At 44.2% G+C, this 22,869-nt stretch overlaps 1 protein-coding gene across 1 annotated transcript in view; it reads left to right on the top strand.

The window, feature by feature from the left end:
• The window catches only part of LOC310874448 (RNA-binding motif, single-stranded-interacting protein 3-like), a 136,177-nt gene extending 113,842 nt beyond the window's left edge, over positions 1 to 22,335 (top strand). The window contains exons 8-10 of the mRNA XM_083787254.1: positions 14,296 to 14,382; positions 20,058 to 20,170; positions 21,401 to 22,335. Coding sequence (XP_083643380.1) covers positions 14,296 to 14,382; positions 20,058 to 20,170; positions 21,401 to 21,404 — 204 coding nt within the window. The 3' untranslated portion in view covers positions 21,405 to 22,335. The remainder of the gene's footprint in view (positions 1 to 14,295; positions 14,383 to 20,057; positions 20,171 to 21,400) is intronic.
• Positions 22,336 to 22,869: the final 534 nt, after the last annotated feature.

Below are 22,869 nucleotides of genomic sequence, written 5' to 3'. Positions count from 1 at the left end.
CAACCCGGGAAACTCCCCCCCTGTCAGGTGTAAAGGAGCAACTTGGACACTCAGGCATGAAGGAAGCATGAGTTCAAGTCCTTTGCTCTCCCCATGTCCCCCATATATGGGGACTAGGTTGGTGGAGGGTGTGTAGAGCCCAGGATCACATTAGATGATTGACACAGGGGTGAAAAATGGGTTACAAAATCGTGGGATAAAAAATATATATAAAAAAAAGAAAAACCTTAAAGTACGCAATTCATTCAAATTGTTGTTATGGCAATTTACGAGCTGCGTTGGCTTCCCGCGTTCACGCGTCTTACTTGTGTAGTGTGACGAAGTATATATAGTATAGGGAGGTAATTTATAGGGGAAATGATATGAAGAGGTCTGGTTTCCGACACCATGTGTCAGGCAGCTGATCCAGGATCAGCAACGTGCAAAAACACTTCCCATCTGCAGCAAGAGAACCCAGCCTGTATATGGTTTCACGTTTCCTCTCGTGAAACTCACGATTCCGGCATGGCCTTGCGCGCGTGTGTGTGTGTGTGTGTGTGTGTGTGTGTGTGTCAAACGATATAGGGTGATGGAGTTGCATGATTTAGATGGTGTGTGTGAGTCAGGGAGAATGTAAAGCCTCGCAGGAAATCTGTTTAACGTGTAAAGACGGAGAAGGAAATATATGCTACACACACACACACACACACACACACACACACACACACACACACACACACACACACACACACACACACACAGTATAGGACCAGTGCGGGGGATCAACTGGGTTTGAAGGTGGCACCCAACACTGGAACACTGACTTCCTGTTCTAAACCCCCTGCTCCGGGCCCGAGCACGCAGGCCAGATTTACACACTTTGATCGTGTGTGTGTGTGTGTGTGTGTGTGTGTGTGTGTGTGTGTGTGTGTGTGTGTGTGCGCGCGTGCGCGCGCGCGCGCGCGCGTGTATGCGTGCGTGCGTGTTTCCAATTTTGAATACTTCCACTCCAATCTCAGAGGCAAATATTGTACTTTTACTCCACAACATTTATTTGAAAACTTTACTTACTTTGTAGATTTTCATTATCATACAGTAACCACTTCAACCCTATTCACAGTTCGGCCATTTGAAAATAGCCGATCTACAGGCTCACAATGCGCCGCGATCAGCTATTTTCAAAAGATTTAAGAACGTGTGAAATGGGACATTGAATGAAGTGTATATATATACTTTCTACTTTTGGTACTTTAAGTACATTTTGATGTCAATATACTTTTGTACTTTTACTCAAGTGCATTCTGACCTCCGGACTTTTCAACTTGTAACGGAGTAGTTGTAACTACTACATTGCAAGTATTGAGACTTTTACCCATTTTGGGCGGTTACCCCTTTTGGTGTTAGCACTATGTTATGCTTTAGCTATTGAAAAATAGCAGATCTATAAGCTCATAGCGAGGCACCGAGCGCTGCGCTACGAGGTTGTATATGTCTGCTATTTTTGAAGAATTGTGAAAAGTCACATGAAAGTGTTTGAGAACAACATAGTCAGGATTTAGAAGACATGTGTAGAATCGTTCCCAGGTCAAAATGGGTTAAGTAAAACATTGGAGTATACTTTTTTCCACCACAGTGTGCGCGTGTGTAAGTACATGCGTGTGTGTGTAAGTATAGATGCGTGTGTGCGTCTGGCCGTAACAGCGCTGCCTTGTACGGTGCGTTCCATGTGTTTCCAGGTGAGCTGTCAGCGACTGCATGTGACGCCATGTTGGCTCCTCTCCTCATCACCATCGTAATGTTCCACAGCTGTGCTAACAGCCAGGATTATAGAGACAGACTAATCTATGGTGATGGCCTCTGATGTTTGACGGACGCCTGCGTGTGCGCGTGCGCGTGCGTGCGCAGACACTTCTCAATGCAGCTCTTTCATTTCTCCTCTGGTTTACTCTCTCTCTCTCTCTCTCTCCTGCCTGCTGTCCATCTCTCTCTACCCCTCTGCTTCCCAGTGTGTCCTGAGGCAGTCTATCTATCTATATATACATAGCTAATGTTGTGCACAAAACACGGATAAGGGACCCAAAGTCAACAGCTATACGTCATGCCACGCCCACCACTGCACCGCCGTACTACCAACTGCACTCACTTGTGACGTGTCGGGCGCTAGGATGAGCGGGCTGAAGGCCTGCGACATTCTAGTATAGTTACATACAAATTTCAGGTGTGTGTGTGTGTGTGCGTGCGTGCACTCGCGTGCGTATATGCATATGGCGCATGCACACGTTGGAGCCATATTTCCTACGAGATGTGCAGGCTGCATGTCTCCATGACTCTATAGTCCTGATGTCAGAGGTCCATTCACATCTGGGCCTCACTTCCAACGCAGAAACACCCAGATAGTAAAAGTGGACTATGGACACCGCGTTCTTTTAGGGAACATTCTGCTTGTTATGAGTATGCATGCGTCCAAGTGTGTGTGTTTTTTGTGTGTGCGTGTGTGTGCCTTCCATCCACCAATGAGGAGCACCTGCCACAAGTCAACAGCTCAACTGTGACTGCTATTGGCCGCTGACACACACAGCACCTCTTCTCAGAATGTTCCCGGGCTGTTACAGGACGTTCTGTGGCTGTGCTCGTGCGTGCGTGCGTGCGTGCGTGCGTGCGTGCGTGCGTGCGTGCGTGCGTGCGTGCGTGCGTGCGTGCGTGCGTGCGTGCGTGCGTGCGTGCGTGCGTGCGTGCGTGCGTGCGTGCGTGCGTGCGACTATGGTTTCTCTGCTCTCCTCCCAGAGGAGAACCAAATGTTCCAGATCTCCAGAAAACAGCAGCTGTGTCTGTAGTGACCACAGCCTTTCCCAGAATGTGGGCTCCTTTTGTGCCATGAAAACCAGTCTCGGTAGCATGAGCCTGTTGCAGAAGGGTCAAAGCAGCCCTCAGCGGCTTCTGACAGGAACAACGGGGAGGGAATAAGCCTCCCCAGACTGCAGTAATTCTGTCGGAAAAAGACACCGATGGCTTTCTCTGTTCACCCGCGATGCGATGCATTGTGAGCTTATAGAAACTGTTTTTATACTTTCGATAACTTGAAATCCTGTATAATGACTACTATACTTTTATTTTTGGTACTGTAAGTACATTTTAATGCCAGTACCTTTTAACTTTAATTCAAGCACATTTTGAATTCCAGACTATTTGGGGGTTTTTTATATATATTGCAGTTTTGAGTTTTGAAAAGGAACAGCAATGTCCGTGGTCACCTACGTGTTGGTTCACCTATGTGACGTTAATGAGCACGGGCATGACTATTAGTACCAGTAGGGGCGCTGTTGTGCAGAAACAGAGAGAGGGATAGTGCTGCACGTGCTGCACTGTTGCCTGCTAATGAGAGAGAGAGTCAGAGAGAGAGAGAGAGAGAGAGAGAGAGAGAGAGGAGGGAGAGGGGAGTTGCACCACTCAGTTCACACGGGTGTGAATAAGTACTTTTTACACCACTGCATGGCTACAGCCAGCCAGTCAAAGTTTGTTCTCATTACCTGTCAAAATTCGAAAAACAAGCGGTCGAAGTGAGTTTTCTCCGACGGGTGGCACACGCACACACATTCAGTGACGGCGGTGGAAATCATACAAAGGACACTAACCCGTGGGGGGATCCATCCAATTAGGGGTTAAGTGTCTTGCCCATAAGGACACTAACCCGTGGGGGGATCTATCCAATTAGGGGTTAAGTGTCTTGCCCATAAGGACACTAACCCGTGGGGGGATCTATCCAATTAGGGGTTAAGTGTCTTGCCCATAAGGACACTAACCCGTGGGGGGATCTATCCAATTAGGGGTTAAGTGTCTTGCCCATAAGGACACTAACCCGTGGGGGGATCTATCCAATTAGGGGTTAAGTGTCTTGCCCATAAGGACACTAACCCGTGGGGGGATCTATCCAATTAGGGGTTAAGTGTCTTGCCCATAAGGACACTAACCCGTGGGGGGATCTATCCAATTAGGGGTTAAGTGTCTTGCCCATAAGGACACTAACCCATGGAGGGATCCATCCGGGGATCAAACTAGGAACGTTCCACTTCCCAAGAGGCTGCGAGCTCCTGAGCCATTGGCGCATGCGTGCGTGCATGCGTTCGTGCGTGCGCGCGCGCGCCTGAGTGTGTGTGTGTGTGTGTGTGTGGGGGGAGAGGGTTGTCCCTGACATGACAGGAGGTGACCTTCCATCCGCCCTCTCTCTCTCTCTCTCTCTCTCTCTCTCTCTGCCTCCCTCCATCCATCCATATATGCTTGTCACAGGATGTAGAACCAGCCTTGCTGTTGTCATGGTGACAGGGTGATTGACAGCTCTTCTATCACAGAAGGACAGTTGTGCGCGCTCCCCCATTTATCCCTGTTGCTTCTCCCCGTGGGGCCTTCTAGGCTAGAAACACACACGCTAACACAACTCCTCTAGTGTGTATGTGTGCGTGCGTGTGTCCACAGTGAAGCCATATCCTTTGTATGTGAACATACTGATCTGATGCTGTGCGTATCTGACCAAATATACAATTATGATCCTGTTTTGATTGATTGATTGATTGATTGAAAACATTGCATGGATGCACCTGGGACGTATATCCTCAGTGATGTATCAGGGTTTCGGTTCCCTCAACATCATACCCCTCACTCAGGTGACCCTGCCGGGGTGATCAAGTCCCGACTTACGTCCCAGTAGCTACCCTGGATCAGATCAGTCCCATTAGGGAAAGACAGGGCCGCACAGTCCGGCGCTCCCGAACTATGCTCTGCCGGGACTGGGAGGTACCATTCTGGTGCGTGGAAGGACTATCGGCTCTGTGTTTTGACCCCTCCTCCGTCTCACCAGGTCCACTCCTGCTCAGCCTCACCAGGTGCAAATAGATTATTAGCCAGAAATCTAAAAACAGCAACAGAGTGCAGTCAAATGCTTTGTCCAAAAGGCGGGTTTCAGGTCTCATTTATGATTTTACAGTGCATCAGTGTTTGCATGCGGTGTAGCTGTACAGTGCTACAGTGTTTGCATGCGGTGGAGCTGTGTACTGGTTAAAAAGTGCTACAGTGTTTGCATGCTGTGTAGCTGTACTGGTTAAGTGCTACAGTGTTTGCATGCTGTGTAGCTGTACTGGTTAAGTGCTACAGTGTTTGCATGCTGTGTAGCTGTACTGGTTAAGTGCTACAGTGTTTGCATGCTGTGTAGCTGTACTGGTTAAGTGCTACATGTTTGCATGCGGTGTAGCTGTACTGGTTAAGTGCTACATGTTTGCATGCGGTGGAGCTGTACTGGTTAAGTGCTACATGTTTGCATGCGGTGGAGCTGTACTGGTTAAGTGCTACAGTGTTTGCATGCGGTGGAGCTGTGTACTGGTTAATAAGTGTATACAGTGCTGCATTGCTATTCAACCAGTAGCAGGGTTGTGTGTTTCCCCTGCGCTGTCTGAAGGTCTACTATACAAGCTTAGATCAATAGCTATCACAGAGCTTCCCCTGACCGCTGCACCATTAATAATCCGCCCTGCGCAGGTATATAGCAGCTGGTCGTCCTCCTATAGATATATGGCCACTGATTATCAACCTCCTTTCATTTCAACGACCCTCCGTTTTGATACGCATTATCAGGGACACGGATTGTATTGTGTTTGATACAATTGTTACCTCGGGGACCCCCTAAACGCCCCCCTGGAACCCTGCCCAGGACCCATGAAGGATGGACTGAGGGATGGATGGATGGGCAGAGACAGACAGACGATATAGGCTCCATTGCACGGCGGCCATATTGGCAAGAAATTGGGTCGCACGTGACGTCTTATTACTTCCTTCACAGGTGTTACCCATGCAGTGATTACGGCTGCGTTCCATTCTGGCCAAACGTGCTGATACTGTGCATGTTGTCTCTGTCGCTATATACGCTAAATGGAAGAGAGCCCCAATTAGCGTCATTGGTAATACCTGTGAAGGAAAGTAAAAATGCCTTGCCAATATGGCCGCCGTGCATATTATAGAACCCATAGGGTTTCTGTTTCCGCATGATGCTGTGCTTCCATCCTGTTAGTTAGGGGCTTATATAGCGTTCTAGAATTAGAACGGTCCCATGCAGCTGCTATGTGGTATAGCGGACGCACCCTGTGGACTGCAGTCCTTTCTGTTGTTTATATTCTGTAGAGCAGAGCTCCATGGTTATATACAAAGAGGTTATACGTTCATTTTATGGATTTTAGTTTTGGTCTCGCTGTACGGCATTCTGTAGCAGGAAGCCTACTGGTGCCCGTGTGGCTGTGTGTGTGTGTGTGTGTGTGTGTGCGTGCGCGCGCGTTGCAGAGTATGTACTACTGTACAGATGAATATTGTGTTTAATATATATCATGATTGTGTATATTGTTGCATGTAAATTGCATCTGTATGGATGCGATACGGTGATGTGTTTCTGATCGCTGCTGTGAAACTGCATACATGTATGTCCGGTTAGAGAAGCTTCTATATTATGTGTATAGTACCTTAAAACACTTAACAATTAAAAATGTGTCAATCTTTTTTCTAAAACAGCTAAACTATCAGCAGCAGTATAGTCCTGACAGCTCCTCCACGACCCCCCCCCCCCCCCCTCTCTCCACCTGACAAGTTCAATAGCGTACCACTTAACACTTTACAGCATGGCAGCAGATCAAATAATATCATCCTATTAGATTATTATCTCATTAAGCCGTTCGGGACGGGAACTCCTTTTGGTGTTTTAAAACCCATTTAGACCTGATTTAAAAACATTAACTTTGAAAGAATATATATTCAAAGATTTTTAAGATTTTTCAAAAATAGCAGACCTACTTTACCTCTTGTAGATCTGCTATTTTTCAATAGCTAAATTATAACATAATGTTTAAAACACCAAAAGGGGTTCCCGCCCCCAAAATGGGTTAAGCCATATGTATACTTTAGCTATTGAAAAATAGCAGATATCTACTTGTAAACATAAATATTTTTTTTAAATCGTGAAAATGTGCTTTTAACTCAAATATCCCCTGTACTGGAACAACTGGGTCCCTGGAATAACATAATATCTTCAGATGGGGGTCCGCGGCCAAATACAGAAAACTCTGGGGGTCTTTTTTATGTGAAAACGTTTGAGAACCACCGATATAGAAACATAGGTTTTTCAGAAAACTGTTAGAAGACTTAATTTTTTTTTAAGAAACGGCCTCAGGTCTAAATGTGTTAACCCATTTTGGGCCGGGAACCCCTTTTGGTGTTTTAAACATTATGTTATAATTTAGCTATTGAAAACAAGCTCATAGCGCGCCACCGAGTGGCGCGCTACGAGCCTGTAGGTCTGCTAATATTTTGAAAAATCGTTAAAATGTGCCTCAAATCTTTCAGAAAATTGTCTTGATTTAGAAGATTTTTTTTTCTCCGACGTCAGGCCGAAAAGGGTTAAGTCGTCCAATCTTTCTATTTCTTCTTTGAGAGAGAGAGAGAGAGAGAGAGAGAGAGACATCAGATGAACTGTGACTCACCCTCTGACACGACGGGTCCTAATTACAGCTTTGCTCGTCTTGGTTTGTGATCCTTCCGGTGAGATGAGTGAATAAGTTACCGAGCAGGAGAGAGAGAGAGAGAGAGGGAGGGAGGGAGGGAGAGGGAGGGAGGGAGGGAGAGAGGGAGGGAGAGGGAGAGGGAGAGGGAGAGGGAGAGGGAGAGGGAGAGGGAGAGGGAGAGGGAGAGGGAGGGAGGGAGAGGGAGAGGGAGAGGGAGAGGGAGAGGGAGAGAGAGAGAAGCCATATTAAAGGTCTTGGGGAAATTGGTATGCAAAGGGTTCAGTCCTCCTGACACAGATAAGGTCAGAGAGAGAGAGAGAGAGAGAGAGAGCGTGCGTGTGTGCGTGCCATATCTCACTTAATGTTAAGACTTCATCGTGTGATACTATATACCCTCACATATGGACGAGCATGGTGCGTGTGCAGTCAGACACACACACACACACACACACACACACACACACACACACACACACACACACACACACACACACACACACACACACACACACACACACACACAGTACATCAATGTGTTTTCGCAGTAGTTGTATGTATTTGTGGAGTGTGTGTGTGTGTGTGTGTGTGTGTGTGTGTGTGTGTGTGTGTGTGTGTGTGTATTTTGTTGTGTTATAGCGATGTGCGTTCAGTGTCACTGCATAATTATACGTAGCATTAGTCGTGTATGTCGTTTCGGTGTTTGTTACTGTAGCAGTGGTACAGTATTGTCATAAATATAGTTTATTCAGTAGATTTGGGATTATTCCATCACTTCTTTTTATTCTCCTTCCCAGCACTATTGATACCTTCTGTTGTGGAAAAACAGAAACCTTATATCCCATTTTGGGTGTTAGCATTACGTTATGCTTTAGCTATTGAAAAATAGCAGATCTACAAGCTCGTGGCGTGCCACCGAGTGGCGCGCCACGAGCTTGTAGGTCTGCTATTTTTGAAAAATCTGATTTTTTTTAGAATCTGATCTCAGGTCAGTTCACGGTGATGTTGGCTCGCAAAAGATGGCGAGTGCAGAGCCTCGGGAAGGGCTCTGGACACCAGTTAATTCAAATGGAATACAAGCTCCTACAAATCATTGTGTGTACGCCGTTTATGCTCACAGCAAATGTGTAACATGGTTAATAGCTGCTTCCACTTGCCCAGGCATTATATTGTATTGTGTTCCAGTGTTCTGTGACTTTAAAGGTATATTCAGTGATTTCACTTAATTCAAATATCACTTATTATTTTTGTTTTGTTGTGATAATCCTCTCTACTATAGAGTGTGCTGACCATATAAGGAGTTCCTCCCTGTCTCCAGTTAACCCCTGGGGGTCAAGAAACCTTAGGTTTCGTTTTTGGCTCTCTATCCTGATTGGATGAAAGGCTTTGCCTCCTAGCCAAAAACGAAACCTAAGGTTTTTTTAGTGAAATCACTGAATATACCTTTAAGAGTTCAGGTGGTTGCCTTTTAAGGAAATGACTTAACCTATATACCGCACTTCCTATTTCATATTGGCTTTGAAAGCGCAAAATGCTATTGTGGGAAAATGCAGTCTGAGCCGAGCAGCGATTGCCTCGTTGTCTTTTGTACAGAATATATCTACTCACTGCTGAGATCCTGCATGGTCTATGGTACTTCATAACACAACGCAAGATCACGTCTGCTACTGTACATCGGCATAGAAGTTTTGTTATATGAACACAGCAACTGACTTTAATTCAATTACATTTGAATAAATCGCTGCCACAAATGTTTTCATACTAAGTGAATGCAAGAACATTGAATCATCTTTTTTTATATAATATAGTTTCACGAGACTAGTATTACCCAAAGTGTTAACCCATTTTGAGCAGGAACCCCTTTTGGTGTTTTAAACATTATGTTATAATTTAGCTATTGCAAAATAGCAGATCTACAAGCTCATAGCGCGCCACCGAGAGGCGCGCTACGAGCTTGTAGGTCTGCTATTTTTGAAAAATCGTAAAAATGTGGCACAAATCTTTGAATATATAATATATTCTTTCAAAGTGAATGTTTTAAATCGGGTCTAAATGGGTCAATGTAACACATCTCTATGTATACACACCTTTATTTAATTCCTATTTATATCCGATATTTATTTGTATAAATGCATTGTTTCATTTTGATTTTGTTCCACTTCTGCTTTGGCAATGTAAACGAACGTCGTGTCATGCCAACGAAGGTCCTTTGAATTGAGAGAGAGAGAGAGAGAGAGATAGATGGAAGGAAGGAGAGTATTGGCACCTCATCAAAGAAAACGCTGCCGTTGTGCTGAGGGCCCGTTTGGGAAATGTCTCACAATTGAAATGAAGGAACGACAAAAGGCAAAGGATATCCCAGTGCACCCACAGAACCAATACAATCCTCGGTGTTAATTTAACAACATTCTGACCTGAGATCAGATCATATATAGACCGGCAAACCCCTTATACGCCCATATATAGACCGGCAAACCCCTTACGCCCATACAGTATATATAGACCGGCAAAACCCATACGCCCATATATAGACCGACAAAACAAAATACAACTCATCACAGTATAACGACAAAGCTATGTAAACCCACGCTAAAAGCCAGGGTAATGTTTAGTATACAGAGACCCTAACCTTAACCTCAGTAAAACTATACCTAAACCTAACATCAGTAAACTATACCTAAACCTAACCTCAGTAAAACTATACCTAAACCTAACCCTAACCTTAACCTCAGTAAAACTATACCTAAACCTAACCCTAACCCTGACCTTAATCTCAGTAAAACTATACCTAAACCTAACCCTAACCATTAACCTCAGTAAAACTATACCTAAACCTAACCTCAGTAAACTATACCTAAACCTAACCTCAGTAAAACTAACGCAGTGGCTGGGGGGGGGGGGGGGGTTTCCAAGAACCCGAAGCCGAAGATAAAACCATGCAAGCGTGTACAGTATGTTAGCTAGCAGCTAGCAGTGATGGTAGTAGCGGAGTTAATCACCCGTGTCTGTGGCCTTTAGCTCCTCTCATTAGCGGCGCGCGGCAGAGCTGAGGCCGTCAGTGTAATGACACTCCACTAGCATAGCACCACTGGGCCCGTAGCCAAGGAGGCTGTCTGCAAACCTGACAGCTCACGCACACGCACGCATGCACACATGCACACACCGACACTCACACACAGACACGCACATGCGCGCGCGCTCATGCGATTGTATTATAGTATAATTGTGAGGACATTGGCATTTTAGGACGATGGATGGATGAAAGCCTTCTTTTTTTTTTACAATCTACAAGCTTGTAGATTGGCTATCTGTCCTATAACCTCGCGGGATGCCTAATCTCAATCCCAGCCAGTGGTGATTTTGACAGCAAATTTTAGATTTTAGTTTTAGTCACTGTCTCTTGAATAGTTTAGTTTCAGTCACATTTTAGTCACCTGGAATGTCTTAATGTTAGTCGATAGTTTTGGTCGCCTAGTAAATATCATAAGATTTTAGTCGACTATACATCTACAGTTGATTTAGTTGACTGGAATTTATTTTGGCGTGTCTTGATGCCGTCGTAATGGCTGATTCTATGCTGGCTGAAAATAGCCGATCTACAAGCTGACAACGCATTGTGAGCTTGTAGATCTGCTATTTTCAACATGCAAACCAAGTGTAAACTGTACTGGATCTCTTGTCCACTAGTCCCTTCCTAACCTAACATTTTAGTCCATTTTTTTGTTTTTGACGAAATTGTCAACATATTTAGTCACCGTATTTAGTTTCCATTTAGTTTCCATCAACACTGCCTAGGTTGGTGTTGATCTTGTCCCACTTCCCAATTGTTTTATTTTAACCATAAAACAACCATGTTCTTGGGACTAGGACAATTATCCCCACCACGTCACACACACACACACACACACACACAAACAAACACTCGCTGTCTGGCATGACAGTCCATGTGGTATGTGGTAACCATTCAAGAGAGTGCGATCACTTATACAACAACTCTGTAGATGTGACTCCTGAGAAGAAGATCTGAAGATGAGGATGACTTTGTTTATATACGGGAAGAAAGTGAAGGATAAAAAGGGTTTGTTGCTTCCTATTTTCCGCTGGGCCGACAAAGTGTCAGGAAGGGGCGGAGCCACGGGGCGAGGCCTCCTGCTGATGTATTATTATTATTATTTGTGTCCGGGTATCTCACTCGCCCTCTGGACTACAAGGTCATGCGTTCGATTGAGTACAGCCACCGCTTGGGTGCGACAAGTGAGAGCTGATGGTGTAGGTGACTAGGTGTTGCACTGCGCCTCAGCTGTGCAACACAACTACCTCATACTGTACGTGTACTGTACACTACCTCATACTGTATACATGTACTGTACACTACCTCATACTGTATCCATGTACTGTACACTACCTCATACTGTACATGGGCAACTGGCGGCCCTCAGATTAATATCCGAATACTGATATAGTATTGATGTACTGAGTACTGTTGCAATTCCAAACATGACTATATTATAGTAGCTTAGTATTAAAATGTTATTATATTTTTTATGTCCAATGTATTTGTATTTAAGTTCATAAAGTTAACATAAGTATAACTAAATGCATTTGAAATTAAATTAAAAAAAGTACCCCCAGAAGCTATGATATGAGTTAAAAATGTTTGGTGGTGTGAAAGAATATATTCAAAGATTTGCACACGTTTTCACAATTTTTCAAAAATCTACAATCTTGTAGTGTGGCAGTCGTTGCCGCGCTATATGAGCTTGTAGATCTGCTATTTTGTTCAACAGCTAAAGTTTAAAATAAGGGTTGAAGTGGTTAAAAGCTATATGAGGTGACACAGATGCACATCCTCAGACCCTTAATGTTTATCTCTGTCCTTATACTCTTCCTCTATTCACCTTTTTCATATAGCCCATAAGTATTTGCGTTTCAGTGTGCATGAGTTCATCTTTCTCTTGCTGTGTTGCCAGTTTTGCAAACAACCACAAATGAAAACAACCACAAATGGAAATAGCTGATCTACAAGCTCACAGCGACATATAGCACAAGCGATTTAAAAACACATTGAGAATAAATCAAAATATTTTGAATGTTTTTTAAACATTTTAATAAAAAAGGCACAAAATATTTTCAGATGGATGTCCGTGGACAATAATTACATAATAATCTGGGGTTCCTTGATGTGAAGAAATGTGGAAGCAAGCCCAAATAAGCAACTACTGTACACTTTAGAATCAAGCCCAAACAATACATCAACCAGTTTTTTTAAATAATAAGCAGACATGGCAACGTGGCCTGAAGGAAGCAAAGCACACACACAAAGAGCTCCAGTGCCTTGGCAGGGAAGAATATGGATAGGTGTTGAATGTTCTTCGTTAGCATTCTGCTACATGAAGTCTGAACAAAACAGCAGGTGTTCCTCCTCTTCTCCTGTTTCGTGTCAGCGTTCAGTGCTCCTCTGCTCCTGATTACCACACAATCCTATTCTTCCATCGCCCCCTTAAGGATGTTGGGAGGCATAACGCGCACTCTGTCTTGTCCCTTTCATATAGGATAATAACGGCGCAAAAAATGAGACTTTCTGCTGGACGGGGGCGACATTGATTGTTGTCGGTTTTTTAACATCCTTGTTTTCAGTTTGTGTGTCTCTGTGGGAACACAGGGGAAGGAAGGGCATGTTTTGCATCTGCAAATGTCTGAGGAATCTGTAATAGCGTTGTCATGACATACAATGGCATATATTATCATTTATTTATTTAAGACCAATGCTGTCGACACTGACAAGATGTAAGGCAAGAACTGCTGTAAGAGTCTATTTTAAAATCAATCAATCAATAATTTGTCAATTAATCAATCAATTAAATAACACCTTTATTCATGCACCTTTATTCTGTATTCCCAGAAACCAGAGCCAACATTTGCAGTGATACACCTGCTAACACTTTTCAATTATCCGTATTAATGAGACATAAATAACAAGTTATTTTAATTGATCAGCTAGAATGTCATGGCCAGAATATAGGGACACTATGTTGATTTGGCTCAAAGTGAAAAATATTCATAAGTAGAGTGCACTGTATGAGCTTGTATAGGCCTACTGTAGATTGGCTATTTCTATTTTGACAAAGATAATAAAGCATACTTCAGATACGAATCGCATTTCAAGCCAACCGTAAGAATGTTTCAAATTAGATTAGATGCATTTTATTGTTTTATTTGTTCAGACTTGATAAAAACCCAATCCAATAAATCTGAGTTGCGGGTGCCAGTGTCAACATAATAATAGTCTAAGGTGTGTGAGTATGAGTCGGGTGGGTTTTTCTTCTTTCTTTTTTTTTTAATAGTTTTTATCCCATAATTTTGTAACCCTTTCTTTGTCATTTATAAGGGCTGTATTTTGCGTGTCTTATGTACCAGGTCTTATTACCTAACAGTAAACTAAAGACCTGCAGGCGTGATCAATGCTCTTTGGCCACTCAGAATAGCCAAATGCCATTGATCACGCCTCCAGGTCTTTAGTTTACTCAAGTTATAGGGAATAAGACCTGGTCTCGCAAAATACAGCCCAGTCTGAGTGTCAATTATCTAATGCAATCCTGGACTCTATACACTCACAGTCTCCGCCAACCTGGGGAGAGCAACGGGCTGACCTCGTGCTTCCTTCAGCACATGCACGTCTTTCTTCTTTAATCAGACCAGTGTGTGTCCAGTGGAAACCTCGTATGAATCTGATCTCAGGTCAAGGGTTAATGTTTGTTTTGTTGTGTGTGTGTTTTTTTCCCTCCAGTACATGACTGCTGCAGCGGCAGCGGCACCTATGCAAGGGACCTACATCCCCCAGTACACTGCGGTGCCTCCTTCAGTCCCTGTGGAAGTAAGTCAGACACAGCTGCACCTATATACTATAGTCCTACTGTACACACTGTACATACAGTATAGCACACTGAACACACATCAGCATCGGTGGTGGTGGTGGGGGGGGGGGGTACTCGCATGTTTTATTTAAGTAAAAAAAGTATATCACTATATACTGCAATGTAGAAATGGTCCGTCACAAGTACATGGCCTGAATCCAACATTGACTTGAGTCAATGTACTTAAAGTACCAAAAGTACTCATTATGCAGAATGTCCCATTTCACACTTTTTCAAATGTATTAAAAACGTCTGGATATAGCAGATCCGGCAAGCTCACAATGTGGTGCCTTGCGACACATTGTGAGCCTGTAGATCGGCTATTTTCAAATGACTGAAATGTATATATAGTCCCTCTGTGGTTAGCAATGCATACATTTACATGACCCAGGTTTTTGGTCATGAACATGGCGCCATGACTAAAATACACTATACTATCTAGAAAACTATATTACACACATAAAAACACAAGGGAGGTGTCCTAACATCATTAACCCATTCTGGGCGGGAACCCCTTTTGTGTTTTAACCCCTTTTGGTGTTTTTACCCTCTGTACAGTATTAAAAGATTTACATTTTTTGATGCTGCTATAAATATATGAAGTTTTTCAGAAAACTTTATTTAGAGGCGTTTTTTTTTTAATCAGCCTCAGGCCTAAATGGGTTAAAATAAGCTCTGGATGCAAAAGGTGTAAAGTGGCCCTTTAAAGTCAACATTGGACCTCACTTTGACAACCACTGCAGTAGTACGCACTACGCAGGGTGCATGAAGGGAGTGGCAAATTGAGTGCATGATGTGAGTTTAATGTCGTTTAACATTGTTTAATGCAATCAGTGAGGATTTTTAGAAAGTTTTATTTCGGTTTTTTTTGCAACTCAGTATAGGCGTTCAGGTCACACGCATACCCTCTATCATACACAGGGAACATGGTGAAAGTGCACAGGGTAAAGTATGCATACAGTGTATATATACAAGGTACAGAATACACATGAATACAGTACACAATAAATGTAAGGAACACATCAGCAGCATGTGGCCATTAAACGGACAGATCACATCGTTGGATGTAAGCTAGAAATGTGCTCTCGTTCTCCAAACAAAATGCCCTGGTCGTTCCGCGGGAATAATGAGGCTGGGAAAGTGCAAGCCAAGCAACATGACTCACAACTCTTAGAGTTTCTCAGAAAGACACACGACAACATGACTCACAAACTCTTAGAGTTTCTCAGAAAGACACAACATGACTCACAACTCTTAGAGTTTCTCAGAAAGACACACGACAACATGACTCACAACTCTTAGAGTTTCTCAGAAAGACACAACATGACTCACAACTCTTAGAGTTTCTCAGAAAGACACAACATGACTCACAACTCTTAGAGTTTCTCAGAAAGACACACGACAACATGACTCACAACTCTTAGCGTTTCTCAGAAAGACACACGACAACATGACTCACAACTCTTAGAGTTTCTCAGAAAGACACACGACAACATGACTCACAACTCTTAGAGTATCTCAGAAAGACACACAACAACATGACTCACAACTCTTAGAGTATCTCAGAAAGACACACGACAACATGACTCACAACTCTTAGAGTTTCTCAGAAAGACACACGACAACATGACTCACAACTCTTAGAGTTTCTCAGAAAGACACACGACAACATGACTCACAACTCTTAGAGTATCTCAGAAAGACACACGACAACATGACTCACAACTCTTAGAGTTTCTCAGAAAGACACACGAACGAAGACTTTGTCACTCGTTCCGTCGACATCGCCGCGTCGGAGCTCCTGACAAATGACGAGCATGGACCCCCCCAGCCAGCTAATCACTCAGTCAGTCAGCCAGCCAGCCAGCCAGTCTGCTAGTCGGTCAACTAGCCAGCCAGTCTGCTAGCCAGCCAGCCAGCCATTCAGCCAGCCAGCCAGCCAGCCAGCCGGCCCGTCAGTCATTCAGCTAGTCGTCAGTCAGTCAGTCAGTCAGCCAGCCAGTCAGTCAGTCAGTCAGTCAGTCAGTCAGCCGATAGTCAGCCAGCCAGCCAGCCAGCCAGCCAGCCAGTCAGTCATTCAGCTATAGCCAGTCAGCCAGCCAGCCAGTCAGTCATTCAGCTAGCCAGTCAGCCATATAGTCAGTCATCCAGCCACTCATCCAGTGAGACAGACAGCCAGATAGTCAGTCAGTCAGCCAGCCAGACAGTAACCCAGCCAGCTATACTCCGCTATAGCTAGTCTGCAGTCAGGTGTAAGTCATGCGGGCGGGCAAGAATTAAAAGTGAGCACAGGCTGCTGTCTGGTGGCTGACAGTGCTGCTATCAGCCGTGTATCAGATGACAGGAGCTAAAGTGAGACACTGGCGGTGGAGCCATCCTCTCTCTCCCTCTCCCTCTCTCTCCCTCTCTCCTCTCACTCTCTCTCTCTCTCTCTTCTCTCTCTCTCTCCTCTCCCTATCCCCCTCTCCCTCTCCCTCTCCCTCTCCCTCTCTCCCTCTCCCTCTCCCTCTCTCTCTCCTCTCTCTCTCTCTCTCTCTCTCTCTCTCTCTCTCTCTCTCTCTCTCTCTCTCTCTCTCTCTCTCTCTCTCTCTCTCTCTCTCTCTCTCTCTCTCTCCCTCTCCCTCCCTATCCCCCTCTCCCTCTCCCTCTCTCTCTCCCTCTCTGGCTGGCCGGCCGGTCCAGCAGAGCATGTGAAGACACGGCACGGCACGTGTACCGCAGGAAACACGCTCATCCTTCAGCCTGCTATAGACTCTGCTTAGCCCGCCTGCCTCCAGCCATGACAGCATCTTGACAGAATCATCCATCTCTCTCTCTCTCTCTCTCTGTCCGTCTCTCTTTCACGCCGTGGGAGGGAGCTAGTTCGCTTCCTGTCCACGAAACAGAATGGAGCGGAGAGAGAGAGAGACAGAGAGAGAGACAGAGAGAGAGAGAGAGAGAGGAGCCGACGCAGTTTTATTTTGGCCCAGGGCTATTCCTACCTATTTCATGGCGTCATGCCTCCTCCTCGGCAGCACCAGGGTGTATATCAGTGCAGAGACGCAGCACGGTGGACAGTTTGTGTCTGGGGGGCTGATGTATGGACAGACGCTCAGTGTCCTTGAGAGCTTGTTAAAAAGGTGATTGAAATGAGTCCGCGATAGTGGGGGCGGGGGGCTTCAGAGGAGCAGCCTGCCCGCGTTTGATGTGAAGAATAGCTTTGTCCAGACTTAGAGTCACTCAACTTTTTCGGCGTAAAAGTTTTGTGCAGGCTGCAGCATCGAGACTCTCCTATACTGCGCAAACCGTCGCCTATTAGACGTCAGCCTAAACCGCGTTTAGTGGTCTAAAAGTGAACGTTTTATTTAGAGGTCTAGGTTTAGCTTCTTAGACATTGACTCGATTTTTTTAAGCGTCTAAAGCGACTGTCTATATTTTCCCTGTTTTTAAGCGTCTATTTATGTAGGCCGTCTATATACAGTATAGCGGTTGAAATGATGTTCAACATCTAATCTAAGCCTAGACCGCCAATAAACGTTCACTTTTACACTTATAATAACCCGGTTTTAGACGGCCCATTTAGACATGTTATAGCGTCAAATGGCTCTTTGGGCTCTTTTCAGGAAGAGAATGTTATTCGACTGAATTTCCCTCACAGGATCAATAAAGGTCTTATCTTGACTGAAAGATTATTTACTGAAACATTTTGTGTCTATTTATTTACTTTGGATAATAAATTGTACTTGTTACTGCCATGCAGTAACAATAAGACAAGTATAGCCTTGGGAAGGAGGCCCATAGGTCAGGAGCCTGTCTCTGTTTCATATAGCGCGAGGCAGCTTGATTACAGAAAACACACCCTGGACATGACGCTAGGACACTGCAGCCAAGTACGTATCCAGGGTGCACCGTTATGAAACATGACACAAGTACGTATCCAGGGTGCACCGTTATGAAACATGACACAAGTACGTATCCAGGGTGCACCGTTATGAAATTGTGACCGATCTCCGATTATTTGCAGGGTCATATCTGCCGATACCGATTCTGACCGATTCCGATATTATACGGAGGACCACAATGGAACGAGTCTATAGGCCCAAAGCCTGTTAATAAAGTATGACATCAATCAATAAACAGCCTATACTCTTTTCCAAGTGTTTGTTTCACAACTGAATGACTACTGAATGAGATGAGTAATTAAATGTAGAAAGATTTAGTTTATTTTTTATTAAGATTTTACATCATATTTGATTTGGCTTTTGCTCTAGACTAGAGGTACTAGACACTTTTGATTTACATTGAACTCATTGATGATTTTTAAACAATCTGTATAATTTTGAGACCGTTCCGATATGGCATTTTTATGGACATTAATTATGCCTATTCCGATTATGCTACCGATTAATTGTGCATCACTAAATCCAACCCTTGATGCCGAGTGCCAAGCAGGATACATTTAGCTATACATATGTAGTACGGCGGGATTTCGAACCCTCAACCTCCCAGTCTCAGGGCAGACATTCCAACCACAAGGCCACCGAGCTGCAAAATTCACACTACACAGTCAACTATACTCATCAGTCCATTTTTAACTAAAACGATAATAATCTTACTTTAATGAATACAATTATATTTATTCTAATACAATATGACGAGCATATCTGCAGTGGTTGGAGGTGGTCTTCCTACTCTTCCATTTAGACCCCTGCGGGGGCTGTATTTTGCGTGTCTTAAGTACCAGGTCTTATTACTTAACTTAAGACCTGGAGGCGTGGCCAATGCTAATTTGGACACTCAGAATAGCCAAATGGCATTGATCACGCCTTCAGGTCTTAAGTTAAGTAATAAGACCTGGTACTTAAGACACGCAAAAATACAGCCCCCTGGTGTCTGCTAGTAGGACCCCTACTGGTTGGGAAGTAGTACTGAATGAAGCTCATTAGAGGTAACTCCCATCTTGGACGAGTCCAGGGTGTTTGGTGTCTCCCGCACGAGACTCCCTTTTTGGCTGAGCCTGCATGGGAGTCGATGGGCGCTGATTGGGCGCTTGTTAGTATCTCTATGGACTAGACCGCGACGGACGCCCGCCGTCTCAAGCGAACTTGAGCCGCGCGAGAGAGACGCCACCGAGCGAGCGAGTTGCCGCGTCGAACGTTGCGAAGTTCGCTTGAGCCGACTCGGGGCCGTTCGAGTTGCGACCAGTAAAACATGCGAGTACTTTTACCCCACCACTGATTTAGAGCGGTGCCTGTTGGGAGACTGGCCTACTTGAACGATGCAGTTGGAAATGCATGCCCCACCCATGCAGTTATTATATCTGTGTCCCTTTTATGCCCATATATGGAGTTCTTTGTCAGGCATGACCAAATATGGAGTATATGCAGATGTCAGAACAATCATTGTGACGTCAGAACAAGCCAACTCCATATATGGAGATATAGGGTCCAGAGTCCCCGGGCGGAGGCTTTAGTGCTGGTTCTGGAGTAACCGGCTATTCCGACGGACTCGACACCGGGCACTGCACTCCCTGCGGTGGTTTGTGGAACGCGTTGAAGTCGGTGGGGCGAGTGGAACGGTTCTCAGAGTTACGCGGATTACGGACGTACGCGTACAGATATAGTTAGTAGTGTATAACAATGTGGTTGTGTTTCAGGGCGTGGTGTCTGACTCGTCCCCCCAGACGGCGCCCTCGTCTCAGGAGGTGAGCGGCGGTCAGCAGGTGGAGAGCCAAGTGGAGCACGTCCCAGCGTACTCCTACCAGTCCAAGTGAGCCCGCCCGCCAAGACAATGTCCTTCTGACGGCCATATTGGCCAGTGGTTCCCAAACTTTTTTCAGGTCAAGGACCCCCAAATTGACACTAACTATAGCCCCGCGGACCCCCATTTGAAAACGTTGCCAAGGACCCCCATAAGAGAAGATTTTTACAGCTCGAACAGAGATTCTGACCTGTTTAATTTTCAAGGACCCCCCAGTTTGACATGCATTAGTCTACGGACCCCCCATTTAATGGCATTTCTATCTCTGGGAAACCCAATTTATATACCGGTATTGTAAAATCAATGTTAATTTAACTCTGAGAGTGTACAAATGGAACCAAATCCCGTTAGGGTCCATTTGGGTCCATTTGTACAGTAACAGAACCATAAGGGTCCATTTGGTTCCTAATTAATGACCCCTGACCCTACTTTGGGAACCACTGATATAGACCATGTTTGCCTTTGCTAGCAGGGGGGGGGGGGGGGGGTGGGGCAAAGGAAGTTCTCATACATTGTTTGAAATATTTTAGATAATACAGACCGCAGAAAATATGTATTTTCTTCCATTTCTTTGTTTTACATGTATAGCTTGTATTATAGTAAGGCAGGTTTTACTTACTATATCTTATTATAAAAACATTGCTTCATAATGGATTGGATGGATTACAATACAATACAATACTCTCTATAAGGAAGGAAAATCACATAATCTTAAAGTAATCATAAATCATGCCATAATCATGCCTGGTCATTTATACATACGCAATTACATTCGTAATACTTTGATGTAATTACTATTGTTGTGGAAGGAGCTTTTGTCATTGTTTCAAGGCTGCCTTACTGCCTGCTAAAATGCCTGCCTGCCTGCCTGTTTATTTGTGATTATTTATATGTGTTCTGTCTAACTCCCACCCTGTCTGTCTCCTTAATATTCATCTTTCATTCATCGGACTGCACTCTGCAGGGACGTCGCTTACCATTTGTTGCCCTACTCGCATTTGTGCTCACACCCACCTCCTCATTCAGATCGGTTATATACTTTCGCCGCTTGCGAGGACGCTCGTCATTACGCAGCGGAGCCGCGGAGAAAATTGTTACTACGATGGTCGGCTTGGCAGCGACGGGGCTGTCGTCTGTCCTATATACTGTATCTCTATATACTGTATCTCTATAACTTTTCTCCCCCCCCCTCTCTCTCTCCTCTGTGTGTGTCTCTCTCCCTCCCTCCTCTCTCATCAGATAGCGTCGTTTGGCAGAGTGTCGCTGTGACAGCGTTGCCTTGAGACAGGAGAAGACGTGGCTGCACTGAGGACATGAGGAGAGAGGAAAGGATACGAGGAGACAGGAGACAGAGACCGTGGACGGACGGATTGCTTCCAGATTGCCCAGGCACACAAAAAAAAAACAGAAAAGAGAAAAAGGAAAAAAAAAAAGAGAGACACTTTTGTTTTCATTTCCTACCTGGCCTGATAGAAAGAGAAAAAGAGAGAAAGAGGGAGAGAGTGCAGCCGGAGGAGAAGGAGGTGAAAGCGGAGAATGAGAGAACAAAAAAAAAAAAAGCTGAAAAATAGGAGGAAAAAAAAGAATAGAAAACAAACAAAAGATTTAACTAAAAAAAAAAAAACAGTGAAATAGTTGTTGTGTCGTCTGAGAAAGTGAGGGCTGGACTGAAGCCTAGACTGTTTTCTCAAAGAGAAATTCTCAACTGATTAAAAAGAAGAAACAAAATAGAGATTAAAAAATATCAACAAAAAAAGACAAAAAAAAAAAACGACATCTGTTGAACACAGGAGAAGAGGTGGTTTATTTTGTAATTAGATAAAAACAAACAGAGGGAGGAGTCACGTATTTGCGATACACAGAGATTGTCTTCCTCGGATATTAAAGCTACTATTTCTTTTCACCTCTTTTTTATGTTCTAGTGTTAAATTTAGTTTTCTAGATATATCTCTAAAAAAAACAAAACAAAATGGGGTTGTTGTGGTTTTTTTTTTTTTTTTTTCTTGTTTTAGTTTCTCCAATCTTCATGGCCTTAATTGAAGAAACTTTTTACAGAGTTCAGTCTTCACGCCTCGTTGAAAAAGAAATAATGACAAAAAAATGTATCAAAGCAAAAAAAAAAGTTACAAAAAAACAGACAAAATACAAAAAAATTAACACAAAAAAAATAAAAAGTTCTAAACAAAAATCCCTCGGACCGCTCAGCTGGAGCGAGGGAGCAGACATTGATCTATAAGAGGAGAAAGAAGAAGGAAAAAAAAAGAAAGAGTCTATCACATAAGCTGTACAGATTTAATAGAGAAAAGAGTGCTTTCTTTTTTCCATTTCTTCATTAGAAGAAAACTTTGATAAATAATTATGTTGGAGATAAACGAGTGTCTGAAGGAAACTATAGATGTGTGTGTCGGGGGAGGGAGGGAAAGGGACGGGGGGGGGGGGGGGGCGGGCAAAGCTTTGAAGAGATTTTTCACACCAGGAAGAAATCAAGCGTTAATTAAAGAAAACAACCCGTTTACGGGCTGGGCGTCGCGCGTGGAACGACGGCGAAGCCGACCTGGTCCGGTCCGGTCCAGTCCAGGCGCAGATGATGCTGAACTTGTTTTCTAATTATCATCATCGTTACAATTTGAGTTGAGTTTTTTTTTTTTTTTTTTTCACGGCGAGAGCGATCGCGCCGTCGACGACGTTTAGTGCTTTTTATCTGCGAC

The sequence above is a fragment of the Protomyctophum parallelum genome (genome assembly GCF_964188405.1).
Source record: "Protomyctophum parallelum genome assembly, chromosome: 1".
NCBI classification, from domain to species: domain Eukaryota; kingdom Metazoa; phylum Chordata; class Actinopteri; order Myctophiformes; family Myctophidae; genus Protomyctophum; species Protomyctophum parallelum.
Note: the sequence above shows the minus strand (reverse complement) of the source record. Positions and strands in the feature narration are given on the sequence as shown.